The sequence below is a fragment of the Cherax quadricarinatus genome, chromosome 47 (assembly GCF_038502225.1).
Source record: "Cherax quadricarinatus isolate ZL_2023a chromosome 47, ASM3850222v1, whole genome shotgun sequence".
NCBI lineage: Eukaryota > Metazoa > Arthropoda > Malacostraca > Decapoda > Parastacidae > Cherax > Cherax quadricarinatus.
In genome coordinates, this window is record NC_091338.1 from 24,628,400 (window position 1) to 24,649,451 (window position 21,052).

General features: G+C 37.6%; 1 protein-coding gene across 1 annotated transcript in view; it reads right to left on the minus strand.

Annotated features, from left to right (window-relative positions):
• Positions 1 to 21,052, minus strand: part of LOC128696577 (probable glutamate receptor) — a 136,030-nt gene that overhangs the window by 62,789 nt on the left and 52,189 nt on the right. The window contains exons 4-6 of the mRNA XM_070094761.1: positions 11,134 to 11,247; positions 10,826 to 11,040; positions 951 to 1,079 (exon numbers count right to left, since the gene is read on the minus strand). Of these exons, the coding sequence (XP_069950862.1) occupies positions 951 to 1,079; positions 10,826 to 11,040; positions 11,134 to 11,247 (458 nt within the window). The remainder of the gene's footprint in view (positions 1 to 950; positions 1,080 to 10,825; positions 11,041 to 11,133; positions 11,248 to 21,052) is intronic.

Below are 21,052 nucleotides of genomic sequence, written 5' to 3' on the forward strand. Positions count from 1 at the left end.
AAAGGTTCGAGGGAGGGGGTAAAGGAAGTTTTGTGTGCGAGGGCTTGGACTTCCAGCAGGCATGCGTGAGCGTGTTTGATAGGAGTGAATGGAGACAAATGGTTTTTAATATTTGACGAGCTGTTGGAGTGTGAGCAAAGTAACATTTATGAAGGGGTTCAGGGAAACCGGCAGGCCGGACTTGAGTCCTGGAGATGGGAAGTACAGTGCCTGCACTCTGAAGGAGGGGTGTTAATGTTGCAGTTTAAAAACTGTAGTGTAAAGCACCCTTCTGGCAAGACAGTGATGGAGTGAATGATGGTGAAAGTTTTTCTTTTTCGGGCCACCCTGCCTTGGTGGGAATCGGCCAGTGTGATAATAAATATATATATATATATATATATATATATATATATATATATATATATATATATATATATAGTTTTTATTAACACATATTTATATAAATATGCAATACAATAAGAGACAGGCGTTCTTCGCAATGTAAGAAAACCCACAGGTAATGGAAATCTTCAGCGCAAGTACTTTCACACGTCTCCGTGCGTCACCAGGAGTTGTGTAATGTTGCAAGTTTAGCAACAGGGGAAATGAGGGAAAGTTTCCTCAGAATAAAGTAACATGGTGACACCAGCCGGAGATGGGCAGGACTGCTGGCATCACCATGCTGCCTTTCTCTGAGACAACTTACCTTCATTCCGTCCACAGGCCGTGTCGGTGGGATACGGCCAATTTGTTGAATACACACACATACGGAGTGTTGTGTATCACTTTGAGATTTGCAAAACATGCAAAGAACGAAGACCTATGAATGCTATTGCAAACAGTCTCAGTAGAGATCTGAGGAAGCGTCCAAGTCAGTGGAATAATATTGTTTCCATTAAAATATTCTTGATGTTAATATAAATGACCCACGTTCATTAGCTTAACTAACTAAAAAAGTCTAGAGTTACCTGGAGAACTTCTCAGGGAAGAGCTGGAGATGAGTGTGGAAGGTGAGGTTGTGATGGGGTGACCAGCTGGCTACTTGTACCACCTGAGTCTCCATGGGGCTGTAGGGCAGGTGTACGTACACACTACACCTGCAATAACACATTGTCCAGAAGAGAAAATTGTTCCTGCGTCAGAATTATTACTTTAGAAGAACATTGTGTCCAACGTTCAACATGATCAATAAATGCACTATCAAAATATTTAGCGCATGTTAATACATGCGTCAGCAAAAATCACCTAACATGGGTTTTCGATACATGGTGACCAGTTCAGTAGTGTTCTTCTCCCTATGGCGATGAAACATGAAGTATATCATAGCGAATGCAACAATAGTGTCACCAGTCATGGTTATGTTTGTGGCAGCCATCAACCCAGTAGCGAGTCGCAGTGATTTAAGGATGGTGTTGAGCCAGTGCATAGATTGTGAGAATTAGACAGCATTGGAATAAATGTAAATGAAGAAAGTCCAGACGATTCTTTTACTCAAGAACAATACCTGAGAGATGTAAAATTTGAATCTGGACAATACTGGGTACGACTTCCGTGGAGACTGAACCATCCAGAATTGCCCTCTAATTACAGAATGGCATATGGACAATTAAAGGCTCAGCTCCGCGAACTGAGTAAGACACCAGAATTGTTAACTGCCTATAATGATATAATTGCTGAGCAGTTAATTAATAAATTTATAGAAGAGGTACCTCCTGAGCAAGCCAAAATTTATGGTCACTATTTGCCACATCATGGAGTGAAGAAGGATTCTAAGCCCACTCCTTTGAGGATTGTGTTTAATTGTAGTGCCAGGAGTAACAAAAATGTACCTAGTTTAAATGACTGTTTGATGACAGGTCCGTCGTTGACGGAAAAATTAAGAGATATCTTATTAAATTTCAGGATGAAAAATTATGCCTTTAAGGCTGACATAAGTAAAGCTTTCCTATGAGTGGGTTTACAAGAGGCTGACCGGGATTGTACCCGCTTCTTATGGCCTGAGAATCCTAGTGACCCACTTAGCCCTCTGAAAGTCTTTCGCTTTAGGAGCGTATTATTTGGTGCTACATCCAGTCCGTTCCTACTTCAAGCGACGATAAATGCACACCTTAAATGTACGGGAAGTCCATTGAGTAAAGTAATGAGCAAACAATTTTATGTGGACAATTTCCTTGGTGTGACGTCAACTGAAGAGGAACTGTTAATGAATTATGGAGAGGCTAATAAAATAATGCAAAGTGCAAATATGCCTCTGAGAGAATGGAATAGTAATTCGTCCAAATTGAAGGACAAAATAAGTCAAGATTACCCTGGAGATGAAGTGCCAAAATGTAGTAATGTATTGGGTTTAAATTGGGATACTGAGAGAGATTTGTTAATGTTGAAACCTAATAATTACAGTATGCCCAATAAATTAACTAAGAGAGTTTTGCTTGCTGAAGTTTCCAAATGTTTTGATCCACTAGGTTTAGTGTCACCCCTTACTATAAGAGGGAAATTATTAATTCAGGAAGCATGGAAACTTATATGTGCTTGGGATGAAATTCTACCTGAGGAATTCATTAACAGGTGGGATGAATTAATTGGTGATTATGAAAAAATTCCAGTGTTGGAGATCCCACGCCAGGGGATTTGCTTATCTTCAATGTAATAGTGTTATTTCTCTTGTTATGTCTAAGGCTAAAGTGTCTCCAATTAAATTATTAGCGACACTGTAATTTGGTCTGATAATGAGGTATCCTTACAATGGATTCGTAATGGAAACAGTAAAATTGTGTACGTACAAAACAGAGTCGCTGAAATTAATCAGATGCAAGGGAAGTATAATAGTTTGGGTCAGCATATGTTAACATTTAATCATATACCTGGTGAGGAGAATCCAGCTGATTTCTTGTCTCGAGGTTTACCTTATGCTAAATTTGTAAATGCTGTATCATGGTTTAAAGGACCGAGCTGGTTGGTAAATAAAGCTAATTGGCCTGTACAAAAGGTGTATATTGCTCCTGTTGAAATTACTGTGACCACCACTCCAATAGTTTGTCCTTCCTTAGCCCTTGATATAAATAGGTATTCTTCTTTTCCCAAACTAATCAATGTAACTAAATTGGTGTTTAAATTTCTAAACAAGACGAATATTTCATATAAGTTTTCACATCCTCTTGAATATTGGATAAAGAGGGTACAGGAGGAAATCTATGGAAATGAGATTAAATTGATGATGGAAAGAAAAATTGTGAAAGGTTCTATAATAGAGAAATTGGGGCTGTATTTAGAGAACAATGTAATTAGGTGCAGACGTAGGTTACAAAATGCTGAAATGTGTGATTATGCTAAACACCCTATCTTACTGCCCAAAACTCATCATATAACAAATTTGATTGTTCTAAATGCCCATAAAAATGTAATGCATGGTGGGGTACAAGATACCTTAAATTGTATTAGGGAAACTTTCTGGATTCCACAAGGACGGCAAAGAGTAAAAAGGGTGATTAAATCTTGTGTAATATGTCGCCGTGTGGATGCCAGATCTTATATGTACCCAGGTCCTCCACCATTGCCAAAGTAGCGTGTACAATTAGTGAAACCAATTGATGTAACAGGTGTAGACTATAGTGGTCCAATAATTTTAACAGGTACGTCAAATGATGTTCCACTGAAAGTGTATGTTTGTTTGTTCACCTGCACTGCTACAAGGGCAGTTCATTTAGAAGTGGCACAGGACTTGTCTGCGGAACAGTTTATACAGCTGTTTCGAAAATTTGCAGCTAGGAGATCCTGTCCGAGGTTGATGATTTCGGATAATGCCACAAATTTTGTAGCAGGTGCTCAACACTTGATAGAATTAAATAACAGCAGCGATGTTCAATCTCTTTTAACCCAGCGAGGGCGTACCTGGAAATTTATTACTCCTAGAGCCCCTTGGCATGGGGGGGCTGTACGAAAGACTGATAGGCACAGTGAAGAGGTGTCTCCGCAAAGTACTACACCGGAAGAGAATTGATTTGGAAGAACTCTGTGCAGTGTTAGTGGAGGCAGAAAATCGTATATATAATAGGCCTCTCTCGTACATGAGTGATACACCTGATGCAGATGTATTAACACCTTCTCACCTAATATGTGGAAGGGAATTGGAAGCTGCCCCTGTCTATAGAGATAATCCGGAAGAAAGTGATGAAGATTATAATGATGCAGCAGTGTTGTGTAATAAATTTAAAATGTTAAATAAAGTAATTGATCATTGGTCTAATGTGTGGCGTAAGGAATTATCTTCTTACACTACGTTAACACTTTTATGGTGCGACAGAGGCAGTAAATCGACAGACCATTCAATCAGGTGACATTGTGTTAATTGACACTGAACAACATCGAACATTGTGGCCTCTGGGCAAAGTATTAACATTGTACCCAGATGCACAAGGTGTTGTCAGGAATGTCAAAGTGTTGTGTCGTGGCCAGGAAAGTTTACGCACAATTAATAAATTGATTACCTTGGAATTAGGTGTTCAATCAAACGTAAATGAAAATCTGAGGGAAAGTGACACGAGTGATATGGAAGATAACGCAGACCAAGTGATGCCGGAAGATGAAATCATAGTAAGACCTACTAGGAAAACAGCCACTCAAGCCAGAACTGGCTGGAATCGTCTCCTAAAGGAAGGAGTAATTTGAATCGTTTAGCAACGAACTCCGGCCGGCCGCAGTGTGGAAAATACTGTATATATTTTTCCAGAAATTCAGTATTTATATGTAAATAGATGGCCATACTGTATTTAATAATATTTATGTCATAGAAAACGGAAAGCCTGCGTCTGCGCAGACGAGACTCTCCATCTTGGTTTTGAATTGGATACAACGTTAATATAATGGGAAGAATTTTTCGTGCTCTAGAGGTTAAAATTGGATTGACACCTCTCAAATAGGAGGCGAAATTGTTTGTGCATTCCTGCATAACTTGAGATATCAGACGACTGGACAAGACAGCTCCAGGAACCTCAGATAAGCTCTCTAGATTTGTGCATAATTCTGGCCAGTGTTTTCATAAATTTAGTTAGTGAGGTTTTCCTGAGTATGATACAACTTAATATCCAGTCAAATTGGTGAGTGATATTAAGATATATTTTCCTTCTATTATGTATATGTGAATTTATATATAATCATTTTTAATATACAGTCCACAAATTTATAGATTTACCAGTATTCCTGGTGCATGTATATTTCATTTAATTAATAGGTCCAGAGCAACTTGTGGATATGACAGTGGTAGGTATCGAAGGGGGACATTTTTTGCGACCTAGGTGTCCAAAATTCCTACTTGTCTATGTAACATTGATAAATAATAATTATCTTTGTTATCATTTACTGTTATGTACATAATTAGTTACATTCAGATAAATGCAGTTTTCCACACATATATTTACCCATACTTCAGTAACTTTTCACCTTATGTCTTTTTTTTAAACGACTGCATTTTAAAGTTAATTCATTTATTACCATTTATGTATTCCAAACGATTTTATAGTAAAAAACATGAAAATTTTAGTGAAATTATTATTATTATTATTATTATTATTATTTTATATATTGTTTTTGTTTTGGAATAATTAGGGGTACCAAATGAAACTGTTTTTCTTGTTGCAAGTTTTGATAAGGTGAGGCAAGGGAGAAGGTGAAGGCAGTTGTCAAACTGCCAAAATCCACAGACAGTTAACGGAAGGTAAACACCTGCGAATAGTATATCTTTAGTTAGAACTGCTAGAGCAGTACAGCTAGCTATTTCGTGGAGGGAGGGGGTGTATGAGTGCCATCTATGGCTAGGTTTTGCTGGTAGATAATGGTAAACCAGGCGGGAGGAATGGTGACAGGTTCCCTTCTATGGCTAGGCTGTTCTCTTCCTGCTGTGGCTATGTCACTCTTGCTCACCACATTCTCTTTCTACTCTCTTCTTTTGAATGTATCTCTTATTGTGTTAAAACTTAAATTTATTTCTTTTTTATTTATTTGTCTTTATTTCTTTCTTGGCTGAGTCAGTTAGGCAAGAATTCCAATGATCCGTCGCACCAGTGTTTTTATCCATTTCAGTTATTGGAATAATCTTTATATCTGTCGTGATTCTTTTTCTAGACTGGCTCAGTAAGGCTCAAGGATAAGTGGAACATATTCTTTGGTGAGAAAGTCATGACAAAAGAAAGTCAAGAAAGATATAAAGATTGTGAAGAATAAAAACTGGTGTGAAAGAACATCGGGATGTTATCCATAATGAGTTAACATATAAATAAATTTAGATGTTAATTCAAGAAGAGATATATATCCGAAAGAGAAGGAATGGGGGGAGGAACAATGTGACATAGCATGTGGTTCTATGTTACATATATAAATGTGAATGCACCTCTGAGTGCGGCTGTCTGCTTACATGAATCCTACGCATCATGTCTAGTTATCAGGAAGAGTTGGAGAACCTCGGGTTTTGGTCTAGCTATCCTAGTGTTACATAACGTTACTTACATTATATTTCTTTGCCACACACATACGCATATACATTCAATTTGTTTTGCTCTGCTTTATGAAGCCTTTATTTAAGATTATGTAAACTGACGAGGTTGCCTGAACAATGCAGACAGTTTGTGCTATGTGGCAAGTACTCATCACCTGATCATTGAAAATCATAGCAAATCGTATCAAGATCGAGTACAGACTTCGGTTGCAAGATCACTGAAGATAAACCATTGACTTTACACAATCTCTTCTATTTGTACTTCTGGACTGATACAGTGGTTGAATAGGAAACGTACATTGATGAAATTTGTAGTTCAGTGGTGTGTGGAGAATAGAAGAATCATCTGAATGACCGTTCTGCATCGTTAATTTGGAGAAATATTGAGAAACCCTCTAGAAATAGTCGAAGAGGCATTTTTTGCTACAAACTGGTGACAAGTAGTCTTAAGAAAATTCAAAATACTGTTTTCGATCCTTCTTGTCACAAGAAAACATTTTTATTCTAAAATGCCTAAAATCATCAATTAATATAAATATCAAAATCAGCAAAATTTAAAATCTGAATTACAACAGTAAGCTGTTGATTAAAAGCAAAGTTTTCCTATACTTGTCTCAACTTAAGATACAGAAGAGAGCTAACCCGAGAGACATCGTCTCTACCTCTTCTCACACAACTACAAACGTGTTTATTATTTACTTATGTTTTCGCGGTATTGTACTTATGTTACTCACGAAATCGTAATGACACGATTGCAAACAAACCATACCACAGGCGGGGATAGAACCCGCGATCAGAGTCTCAAAACTCCAGACCGTCGTGTTAGCCACTGGACCAGCTAGCCACAATAAGATTCGTCCAACTAGGTATATTTCTACACCATAGGAAGGTTAGCATAGGCACCACTGTGACCACAAATGCAAGTTTTTACAGACGAATCTCCAGCTAGCATGGCCATGACGAACTCTAGCTCAAGTCCCCTCAAAGCCTATGCTAACCTTCCTATGGTGTAGAAATATACCTAGTTGGACGAATCTTATTGTGGCTAGCTGGTCCAGTGGCTAACGCGACGGTCTGGAGTTTTGAAACTCTCTGATCGCGGGTTCTATCTCCGCCCGTGGTATGGTTTGTACTTATGTTCGCTTCATTGTGAGTTTGAAAGTGAATTATTTGTGTATAATTTTAATTCTGTACATTCTTTGTGACTTTGGAAGATAAATTAGATAAAACTAGAACAACTATGATTGACACGCTTATTTTGAGGGGCTCATTGTACGTCTGCCAAAATTCAGAAAAAGAAAGCTACCTTCATCAACTGAATATTACATGGAAAGACTTAAAAAGGCAATCGCTAAAAGAAATAGGTCCGATATCCCAAGCATCTAAAAACAGTTAACTCGAAAATGGTCTAAAATCTATTAATCAGATTTAAATTGTCTGGAATAGGAACTTCTATACACAGTTCACAGTGAGAAAATCAAAACATTAAAGACAAATATGGAAATGCTTTCAGATGCACCATTATTTCCTCCATAGCTTGAGCATCTCTGTCTATTATGCCAGGACAAAAGATTAGACTAACTGCAATCATAATCTGGAAAATGCACAGTTCCATCAAAGATTAAGAACTCTTCATGCTATGGTATCTGATGATTTTAATGATTGATACCACATGCCCTGTTTAGTGATATTTAATCTGTTAGCTGGAAAAACTCTAAGGGAAACTAAATACGTCGACATTCCTTTAAACTAGCTTATAATTAAAGGAAATTAATAAACGAAGCTGGGGATGTGTTTTCAAACTGGCAAAGGTCTGGAATAGAAAATATATACTAGTCAGAAGAAAATCCGGAAGTCCAGCCTCATTCAGAAGCCGCTGGTTTTTTTTTTCTCTTTGTTTTCCAAGAAAAACTCGTCCTGTGTTGAAGACAGTTGAATTTATTCCATCGCTTCATGAAAATCATGATAATTACTGAACCCTCGTTATACCCTCTAAGACCAATCACATACCTTCAGCCTAGTTTGTGGAATCAGAGAATTCTAACGAAATGCTTAGGTAGAGAATAACGTCGTGTCATTTATTTATGTGGCACTGAATATAAGTGGGTACAATACCAGGCATATAAATCACTAAGGTCTCAGCGTGAGTAATGTATTAGAGTGAATTCCCGATATGTTCTACAAGCTTTTGAGGAAATTATTCAGAGAATAAAATCTCCTTGACAACGTTAATGAAGATGTCACTGTCCAGGATGATGAGCTAGATCTGCCAAGGAAATTATTGCGCAAGACAATGTATATATTCAATGTCATCGGTGCTCTGCTCTTGACTTCAACCCCAGCGAGCGACGCTTTGAAATGCTTTTAATAGGAGCAAACTATCAAAGCATCCGAACCCTAATTTTCCTATATTGAAAGACTTGATGAAGGAGGAACCTCCTAGACAGCTGCATGGAAATACTAACATACCGATGTAGAACAGGTTACATAACGCTACGATGTAAGCGCCGAAAATCCAATTAATTTTCACCATGTTATATTCTACCGAGGTACTGCATTGTAAGTGCATGAACACAACAGATAAAAGGCTCTAAACAGCCTTCCTGCAATGAATTAAAATGGGTGATAATACTATAACACTATGTTGTCTAGTGGTGCAAATGTAAATATCATTAACGGTACTAAGATATCAGTCGTCAAAATATTCTCAGGTTAAATGTATTTATTATTTATTGTGGTAATGTGTTATCTTGAATGCTTCTCGTTGACCCAATCTAACAAATGTTTTGTTTTGAAAATAATCAGAATAAATTGTTCTTGTGATATTTTCGATACTTTTGAGTTCCTCTTGGAGTTCTATGTTGCTTTCGTTTATACGCAACATAAATTATAATAAGGAGAATGCAAGTTACTATCTCAAAAGTCTTGCTGGGAAGCATATTTTAAGCAGCATTATGGATCCTAAACGGTTAATGATATTTTGTTAACAGTCACTTTCAAACCGGCCATACCCAAAAGGATTCAGACAAATGTTTAGTTAATTTCTAAAAGCAAACGTCTCATGGTGTTAGATTTTCTGAAATAACCTAAGAGTAGCTGATATTAAAAATCCCGAGTATCACAATCAGGCCACAGTCAACTTTTCCATGACAATTCTGATAGTGACAACGTTAACTTTCTTGACGTTGTCACCATTATGTTTCTTGGATGAATATATGGTGCCCTTGGAAGATATTATGAGGGCCTTGGATGGATATATTACGTTACTGGTAAGAAAACGCGATTACTTAAGCGAAGTACACCTTACAGTTCGCTCGGATTTCCATTTTCATTTATGTGATGAATGGTTTGAAAAACCGACATGTTGAAGATTGAGACACTTATGCAGCATATGGGAATCTTTATTCAGGAAACGTTTCGCCACGCAGTGGCTTCATCAGTCCAATACAAAGAGGAAGGCGTAAGGAGAGGAGGAGAATGAGGTAATCAGTCCCTCAACCTGGAGTCGATGTGTTCAGTCCATCGATCTTGTAGAATGTCACATTCTACAAGATCGATGGACTGAACACATCGACTCCAGGTTGAGGGACTGATTACCTCATTCTCCTCCTCTCCTTACGCCTTCCTCTTTGTATTGGACTGATGAAGCCACTGCGTGGCGAAACGTTTCCTGAATAAAGATTCCCATATGCTGCATAAGTGTCTCAATCTTCAACATTTTCATTTAGCCTAGCTTTAAGTTTCTATCGCTTGTATACATTTTTCCCCCCATTTTTTGACGTTATGGTACAGAATAATTTGATTTATTTTAGCTAATAAAAGATATAACTTAACCAAACTTTATATAATTTAGCATGTTAAAAATGTATTGCGAGAAATTTACGTAAGTATAAAAGAAATCGACGCTGCCTAAATTTAGGAGGACGTGTTGGGTATTATTAAGTAAGGACTATGTAGGACCTCTAGAGTGAGAGGGGAGGGAAGGTAATTAGCTTCGATTCAAGGGATAGAGGGTAGCTTTGATTCCTTAGAACAAGAGTCATTCACCAGTATCCAGGTACTCACCCTTTGAAATAATTAATGATCCATATAGAACAAATGTCTCGATCACTTTTCAGGGGTTTTCAATATTTAAAAATATTGTGTCTATGTATTATTGTCTCTTGGTACTAAATGCCCGTGAATCCAGGTCATAAGTGACAAAGATAGTTATGCAACACGATATTTCTACAAGCTGCAATTAGAGTAATACTCAAACTCAACATGTTGACGTATTACTTGGACTAAATAACTTTGCTTTACTTTCGTTACACAGTGACAGTGTCTAAGAACAACAGAGTAGTTGATCATTACCAGGAGGAGGCATCCAGAATGAGTAGCATGGCGTTCATCATAGAGAAAGAAGTGTATAGGTGAGATAGGTCTGAGAGAGGCCGGCGAGTGATGGCCAGGAACCGAGTGGACCACAACAGAAGGCGGCCCTTGAGAGCCCACTTGACAGAAGCTGCCAGGAAGGTGGAGTCATCACTCACCACCATCACCGTCACACACCACGACATCTGCCGCAACTGTGAACATGAGAAGTTATGTAGTTAGTTTCACTGCTATTGCAGTTTGCCTCTCTATAAGTCACAGCTTCAGTATTAACGGAGGTGACTTACCTGACGAGCCTGAGCAACCACTCGGGATAACCGAGCCTCCTGATTTGCACTGTTGCTCTCTGCTGTCACCTCAAACACTGTAAACCCCCAGGACGCTCCCAGTCCTTCTAATTCCTGCAATAAGGAAAGAAAAGCTAAAGTTCAATTTTCAATTTATGTAGAGTTTTTTAGTAAATAAACATATACAGCGTATATATATACAGTAGACAGTCATTTAGCACGAGTTTATTTGGCACGATTTGGGTATAGAACGACTGAAGAACTGCGGCACAATTTTATGTAACACGTCATATGATGAATTGAACACGGTTCAGTTTGCGGGAAGGAAAAAACTTCCCTTTCCTCATGCGGCCGCCTTGTTGTGGTTCAACTGGGGAGACCTCCCTCGGTCCCCAGCCCCCCCCCCCACCATCACCTAACTTTCTTACTGAACGACTTGACTGACTTACTGAATGACTTGACTGAATTACTGAATGGCTTGAGACTTATTGAATCACTTGGCTGACTTACTGAATCACTTTACTGAATCAACTTGAATACCAGAACCTCTACCATCCACCTCAGCCCAGTAGGACCACAACATAACTCTCCACTCTCATCACAATCATCCACAAACACCAGCACCCACAATTTAAGGTAAGAAATACTATTATTTCTGTTACATTTGTAGTCCTAAGCTGTAAAAACAACATAATACATCATAACAATGAACTACAATTACAATTTCACTTTTATTTTTGTAAGATGTGGAGGTCTAAAAAAAGTTGTTTGGCTTTTTTGGGGCTCTCAGTAACGTAACCCTATTTTTCCAATAAGTTCTTCAGCTCATCTAACACGGTTTTACCTAACACGGTGTTTTCAGGAACGTAACTACCGTCTAAATGACTGTCTACTATATATATATATATATATATATATATATATATATATATATATATATATATATATATATATATATATATATATATATATATATATATAATTGTAATTGTTTTACATGATGGTAGGATTGCTGGTGTCCTTTTTTGTTTCAAAAACATGCAAGATTTCAGGTACATCTTGCTACTTCTACTTACACTTAGGCCACACTACACATACATGTAAAAGCATATATATACATGCCCATCTGGGTTTTCTTCTATTTTCTTTCTAGTTCTTGTTCTTGTTTATTTCCTCTTATCTCCATGGGGAAGTGGAACAGAATTCTTCCTCCGTAAGCCATGCGTGTAGTAAGAGGTGACTAAAATACCGGGAGCAAGGGGCTAGTAACCTCTTCTCCTGTATATATTACTAAATGTAAAAGGAGAAACTTTCGTTTTTCCTTTTGGGCCACCCCGCCTCGGTGGGATACGGCCGGTGTGTTGAAAGAAAGAAATATATTTTAATGAATCGGCCATCTCCAACCGAAGCAGGGTGTCCCAAAAAGAAAGAAAATCCCCCCAAAAACACTTTCATCATTCAACACTTTCAATTCTCTCACACATAATCACTGTTTTTGCAGAGGTACTCAGAATACAACAGTTTAGAAGCATATACGTATAAAGATACACAATACATCCCTCCAGACTGCCAATATCCCAAACCCGTCCTTTAAAGTGCAGGCATTGTACATCCCATTTCCAGGACTCAAGTCCGGCTAAATAAAAAAAAAAAATAGTTTCCCTGAATCGTTTCACTAAATATTACCCTGCTCACACTCCAACAGCTCGTCAGGCCCCAAATACCATTCGTCTCCATTCATTCCTATCTAACACGCTCACGCACGCTTGCTGGAAGTCCAAGCCGATTGCCCACAAAACTTCCTTTACCCCATCTCTCCAACCTTTTCGAGGACGACCCCAACCCCGCCTTCCTTCCCTTTCAGATTTATACACTCTCCATGTCATTCTACTTTGATCCATTCTCTCTAAACGACCAAACCACCTCAACAAACCCTCTTCAGCCCTTTGACTAATACTTTTATTAACTCCACACCTCCTAATTTCCACACTCCGAATCTTTTGCATAATATTTACACCGCACATTGCCCTTAGACAGGACATCTCCACTGCCTCCAACCGCCTCCTCGCTGCAGCATTTGCAACCCAAGCTTCACACCCATATAAGAGTGTTGATACTACTATAATTTCATACATTCCCTTCTTCGCCTCCTTAGATAACATTTTTTTGTCTCCACATATACCTCAACGCACCACTCGCCTTTTTTCCTTCATCAATTCTATGATTCACCTCATCCTTCATAAATCCATCCGCCGACACGTCAACTCCCAAGTATCTGAAAACATTCACTTCTTCCATACTCCTCCTCTCCAATTTGATATCCAATTTTTCTTTATTTAAATCATTTGATACCCTCATCACCTTACTCTTTTCTACGTTCACCTTCAACTTTCTACCTTTACACACACTCCCAACCTCGTCCACTAACCTTTGCAATTTTCCTTTAGAATCTCCGATAAGCACAGTATCATCAGCAAAAAGTAACTGTGTCAATTCCCATTTTGTATTTGATTCCCCATAATTTAATCCCACCCCTCTCCCGAACACCCTAGCATTTACTTCTTTTACATCCCCATCTATAAATATATTAAACAACCATGGTGACATTACACATCCCTATCTAAGACCTACTTTTACCGGGAAGTAGTCTCCCTCTCTTCTGCACACCCTAACCTGAGCCTCACTATGCTCATATATATATATATATATATATATATATATATATATATATATATATATATATATATATATATATATATATATATATATATATATATATATATGTCGTGCCGAATATGTAAAATTTTCTCTTGAACGTTTAAAGATATATTTTTTTCATTAATGTTGATGTAAAAATTAATAATATTGCACGAAAAGGAACTTAGAAAACTTACCTAACCTTATTATAACAAGAGCAATTTATTTTATCCAAACCCAACTAAATATATTTAACATTTGTTTACAATAATTTAATACTAAACAAACACAGTGAAATATATTTTTTTCGTTAGGTTCAGAATGATTTTGGCGAAATTATTGCATAAACAAATTTTCACTTGTCCTATATGGCAAGATGAGCGTTGCTATTTAAGCCAAGATAGCAAGTTCTGCCTATTCGGCACGACATATATATATATATATATATATATATATATATATATATATATATATATATATATATATATATATATATTTCTCAATAACAACACTGCGACTAGCCAACGACTCGAACCCATGCTGCTTTGGCCTGCCTCATGGTAGGCGAGAACTCATGACACCTTAATCCACTGGACCACACAATCCTTAAGAGTAGCGCACCCAGTGGAACTGAATGTTGTACTCGCTACCAAAGGACATACGTTGGTGTGGATGACTCTAGGCTAATATCATTCTAGTCCCTGTTTGGAGCACCAGTCCAACGAGCAGTATTTTATTTTATTGTGCCCACGATCAAGTGATATTGATCAGTAAAAAGACCAAACAGGAACCAGAATGAAATTAGGCAGGCCAAAGCAGCATGGGTTCGAGTCTTTGGCTACTCGCAGTGTTGTTACTGATCAATACCACTTGTTCGTGGGCACAATCATATAAAATACTGCTTGTTGGACTAGTACACCAAACAGGGACTAGAATGAAATTAGCCTCGAGTCACCCACACTACCGTATGTCCTTGGGTAGCGAGTACAACATTCAGTTCCGCTGGAAGCGCTACTCTTAAGGATTGTTTGGTCCCGTGGGTAAAGGCGTTATGAGTTTTCGCCTACCATGAGGCAGGCCAAAGCAGCATGGGTTCGACTCCTTGGCTAGTCGCAGTGTTATTGATCAATACCACTTGTTCCAGGGCACAATAATATATATATATATATATATATATATATATATATATATATATATATATATATATATCTATCTTTTTTCAGCACATCGGCCGTATCCCACCAAAGCAGGGTGGCCCAAAAGGAAAAGCGAAAGTTTCTCCTTTTACATTTAGTAATATATACAGGAGAAGGGGTTACTAGCCCCTTTCCCCTGGCATTTTAGTTGCCTCTTACAACACGCATGGCTTACGGAGGAAGAATTCTGTTCCAGACCCATTGACACCACCAGGGACCCAAGGGCAGCCACTTTCATGTTCTAGCGCCTCAGCGTGGCCATCCAGAGGGGAAATGCATGCTGCATACTTGGCTCGCGTCCGGCTTCAGAGGAGCTGGAGGAAATATCATGATCTTCAATACATTGCACCTATTGCATTCATGTTTGTGTTTTCTATAAATGTATTCTGTCTATTAATAAAAGTTCCCATAGAATGTACAATATAGGGGGTGGAAGGAGAAGAAAATATTCAAACAGCTCTGGGGAGAACCTTGAGTTTTCCCTGAGGTACGTTTATTTTCTGATGATGAGGGTCCCCAGTCCAGCTATGAAGGTGGTACCTCCATATATATATATCTATATATATATATATATATATATATATATATATATATATATATATATATATATATATATATATATATATATATATATGTCGTGCCGAATATGTAAAACTGGTCAATTAGCAAGAACTCATTTAAAATGAAGTCCTTTCTGAAATTTTCTCTTATACGTTTAAAGATATATTTTTTTCATTAATGTTACTGTAAAAAGTTTTAATTTTGCACCAAAAGAATCTTAGAAAACTTACCTAACCTTATTATAACAAGAATAATTTATTTTAGCCTAACCCAACTAAATATATTTTAGATTTGTTTACAATAATTTAATACTAAACAAACACAGTGAAATATATTTTTTTCGTTAGGTTCAGAATGATTTTGGCGAAATTATTGCATACACAAATTTTCACTTGTCCTATATGGCAAGATGAGCGTTGCTATTTAAGCCAAGATGGCAAGTTCTGCCTATTCGGCACGACATATATATATATATATATATATATATATATATATATATATATATATATATATTTATATATAAACATTGTCTCTACGTCCACAGCAGGACTCGAACCTGCTAACTCTATATAAGAGTCCACAGTACTTTACCACGGAGCTAGACCCGCGATAAGTATCGGCGCTTAGCCGAAGCTAAGCGACGTTCTAGCTTAGTGGTAAAGTACTGTGGATTCTGATACAGAGTTTGCAGGTTCGAGTCCTGCTGTTGACGTAGAGACAATGTTTATATATATATATATATATATATATATATATATATATATATATATATATATATATATAATGTCGTGCCGAATATGTAAAACTGTCAATTAGCAAGAACTCGTTTAAAATTAAGTCTTTTCTGAAATTTTATTTTATACGTTTAAAGATATAATTTTTTCATTAATACTTGTGTAAAAATTTTTAATTTTGCGCCAAAAGAATCTTAGAAAACTTACCTAACCTTATTAGAACATAAGAAAGAAGGAACACTGCAACAGGCCTACTGACCCATGCGGAGCAGGTCCACGTCCCCCCCTCCCCCGGATTAGACCAATGACCCACCCAGTCTGGTCACCTCCACTCAAGGATGGAGCACTGCATCAGACCCAGCAGCACAAGCTAGTCAGATCTAACTCACACCAACCCACACCCACTCATGTATTTATCTAACCTATTTTTAAAACTACACGTTTTAGCATGAATAATTGTACTCAGGAGCTTGTTCCACTCATCCACGACTTTATTACTAAACCAGTGCTTTTCTATATCCTTCCTGAATCTGAATTTTTCAAACTTGAAACCATTGCTGCGAGTCCTGTCTTGGCTGGAAATTTTCAGCACGCTACTTACATCCCCTTTATTTATTCCTGTTTTCCATTTATACACCTCGATCATATCCCCCCTAATTCTACGCCTTTCGAGAGAGTGCAGATTCAGGGCCCTCAGTCTATCCTCATATGGAAGATATCTCATACATGGGATCATCTTTGTCATCCTCCTCTGTACGTTTTCCAGAGCATTTATGTGCATTCTGTAATACGGTGACCAGAACTGAGCAGCATAGTCTAAATGAGGCATAACCAAGGATATATAGAGTTGAAGAACAACCTGAGGACTTCTATTATTTATACTTCTAGATATGAAGCCAAGAATTCTGTTAGCTTTATTGCGAACACTAATACACTGTTGTCTTGGTTTTAGATTACTGCTAATAACAACTCCTAAATCCTTTTCACAATCAGTAGTATTAAGATCTACATTATTTAGTTTATATGAAGCATGATTATTTAACTGTCCAACATTTAAAACTTTGCATTTGTCAATATTAAACTGCATCTGCCACTTCTCCGACCATTGCATCAGTCTATTCAAATCATGCTGGAGTGCTCTAGTGTCCTCAGTAGAATGAATTGGACGTCCTATTTTGGTGTCATCAGCAAATTTGCTTATGTCGCTATTTATTCCCTCATTTATGTCGTTTATGTAAATTGTGAACAACAACGGGCCCAACACTGACCCCTGAGGAACACCGCTTGTGACGTGCCCCATTCTGATTTCTCTGCTGTCTATTTGTTAGCCATGCCTCTATGCAGGAAAAAAATTCTCCTCCTATTCCGTGTGCCTTAAGTTTCCTCAATAGCCTCTGGTGAGGAACTCTGTCGAAAACCTTACTGAAGTTAATATACACAATATCATATTTATTACCGTGATCTACCTCCTCAGACACTTTAGAGAAAAAATTTAGTAAATTCGTAAGACAGGAACGCCCCTTTGTAAAGCCGTGTTGAAATTCATTAATCAATCAGCCTGTCAAGATGGCTACGAATTGCTTCGGCAATTATTGATTCCATAAATTTTCCCACTATGGAGGTAAGGCTTATTGGTCTATAGTTCGAAGCCAAGGACCTGTCACCTGCCTTGTAAATAGGTATTACATTTGCCATTTTCCACTTATCAGGCACTGTGCCAGTTTGTACTGATATGTTAAAAAGATTAGCCAAAGGTATGCTAAGTTCCTCTTTACATTCCTTTAACACCCTTGCAAACAGTTCATCAGGGCTTGGGAATTTGTTAGGTTTTAGTTTCTCTATTTGTCTGACGACCATGTCACTAGTTACCGCAATTGTACATAGTTTATTATCATCCTGTTCTACATAATCTATTATTTCAGAAATATCGCTAGTATTTTCCTGGGTGATAACTGAGAGGAAGTAGGTATTGAGAATTTCACACATATCCTTATCCCTGTCAGTGATCTGACCAGAGTTACTCTAAAGTGGGCCAATCTTGTCCTTAATCTTACTTCTGCATACCTGAAATAACCCTTTTGGGTTAGTCTTTGAATCCCTTGCGACCTTAGCCTCATAATCCCTTTTTACTTTTCTTATTCCTTTCTTTCTCTCGTTAATTGAATATATTGATTTCTTAACTGCCCATCCCCTCTTTTGATACGCCTATATATGCCTCTCTTTTGACCAATGAGATGTTTTAATCTATTGTTCATCCATTTGGGATCATTTTTGTTATATCTAATTTCGCTACTCGGAACAAAAGTTGTCTGGGCAGCTAGAACTATGCACTGAAAAAGTCATATTGGCAACCAAGATCACCTACTTGACCCATAGTCAGGAAATCCCAATTTAGCCCTCCCAGGTAATTTTTCAGTCCTATGAAGTCGGCCAAGCGAAAATCTGGGACAGAGATTTGATTGCAGTTATCTGGGTAATTCCATGATATATTGAAACTAAGTGATTTGTGATCACTTTCCCCAAGCTCATCATTAACCTCAAGATTATTAATTAGTGAATCTTTGTTGGCAAGAACCAAGTCAAGCAGATTGTTTCCTCTAGTTGGTTCTGTCACAACCTGTTCTAAAAAGCAATCCTGAACCGTATCAAGAAAGTCACTAGACTCAAGATTTCTTGTCATATTGTTCCAATCAATTTGTCTAAAGTTAAAATCTCCCATTATCACAACATTTTCATATCTAGATGCGTTAAGAATTTCGTCCCATAACAGCTTACTGCCCTCCCTATCAAGGTTTGGGGGCCTATAAATCATACCCAAAATTAATTTGTCACATCCCTCGAGAAACTGTAGCCAAGCAGATTCTGTGTTCGATGTTTCTAATCTTATATCATGTCTAAGACCGCAATTTAAATTTTCTCTGACATACATCGCCACACCACCACCCTTCCTATTGATCCTATCAGTGTGGAATAGTTTATAACCCTGTATGTTGCATTCAAAAGGCATTTCTCTATCTTTCAGGTTGAACCAGGTCTCTGTTATACCAATAATATCTATATTACCTACACTTGCAAGTAATCTTAGCTCATCTATCTTATTTCTTAGACTCCTACTATTTGTATAGTAAACCTTAAGGGAGTTAGTCACTCGTTGCCCTCTACTATCTCTCTTTGTTTGTTGATCAATTGATTTGCCATTACTAGCAACTTTATTTTGAATATTGTCTTTTAAGCATATCCCTTAGGTATCTTGGTAATAACTGCTGTTTTTAACCCTAATGCTGCAGCCTGATTGTTTCCCCACAAACACCCATACCTCCATAATCTATCATTTTAAATTCCTAGACAAGTCGTCATTTACCCTCTCAATTGAATTGGCTAATGCAACCACTCCATCCCCAGAGAGATGAACCCCATCTCTTGCATACATATCACGTTTGCCAAAGAATAGATCCCAGTTATCAATGAATGGGATTGCAAGTTCCTTGCAGTACCTGTCTAGCCGGCAATTTATACCAATTGCCCTGAACATCCATTCATTGCCCATTCCCTTTCCAGGCAAGATGCTACATATGACTGGGATCCCTCCCTTAAACCTCTCTCCTGCCCTTCCCAATGTTATTACCCCCAGCACTAAGACATATAATGGGCTTGTTCCCATTACCTGCCATAATATTATCCAACCTGCTGAGTATGTCACCAACACCAGCTCCAGGAAGGCACACTCTCTGTCTGACCTTTCTGTCTCTGTTACAAAATGCACGGTCCATATATCTTACCTGAGAACTGCCTACTATTAAAATATTCTTACCTTGATTAGCAGGGGGAATTAGTGGTACCTTCAACCTCACTAACCACTGAAGTACACTCGTCTTGGAGAACAGAGAATCGATTTTCTACCTTCACATCTTCTCTATTAACTCTCCTCATCTTCCTTCTTTCTGAACTGTGAACCACTTGCCACTTAAAGCGGCTGCCACCATCACTGCTGGTGACCATTTTCTCCTTACCAGCTAAATCCTTCTCACACTCGCTCACAAACTCATCTATGCGAAGCTTCAGCCTCCTATTTTCCTCCTGAAGAAGTAGAATCTCCTTCTTCAACACTTGAACCTGAGATTCTAAAACTCAACAACAAGTAATGGTGCTTGGTAATAGCCCACGCTATCTACCAAGAGCTTAGGCAGGAATGACCGCAGGTGACCACTGACCTTAGAGTACTGGAGACCACTATAACAAGAACAATTTATTTTAGCCTAACCCAACTAAATATATTTTAGATTTGTTTACAGTAATTTAATACTAAACAAACGCAGTGAAATATGTTTTTTTCGTTAGGTTCAGAATGATTTTGGCGAAATTATTGCAAAATAAAATTTTCACTTGTCCTATAAGGCAAGATAAACGTTGCTATTTAAGCCAAGATCGCAAGTTCTGCCTATTCGGCACGATATTATATATATATATATATATATATATATATATATATATATATATATATATATATATATATATATATATATATATATATATATATATATATATATGTTTTACATGATGGTAGGACTGCTGGTGTCTTTTGTCTGTCTCATAAATATGCAAGATTTCAGGTACTTCTTGCTACTTCTACTTACACTTACACTTATACATGTGCAAGCATATATATACACACACCCCTCTGGGTTTTCTGCTATTTTCTTTCTAGTTCTTGTTCTTGTTTATTTCCTCTTA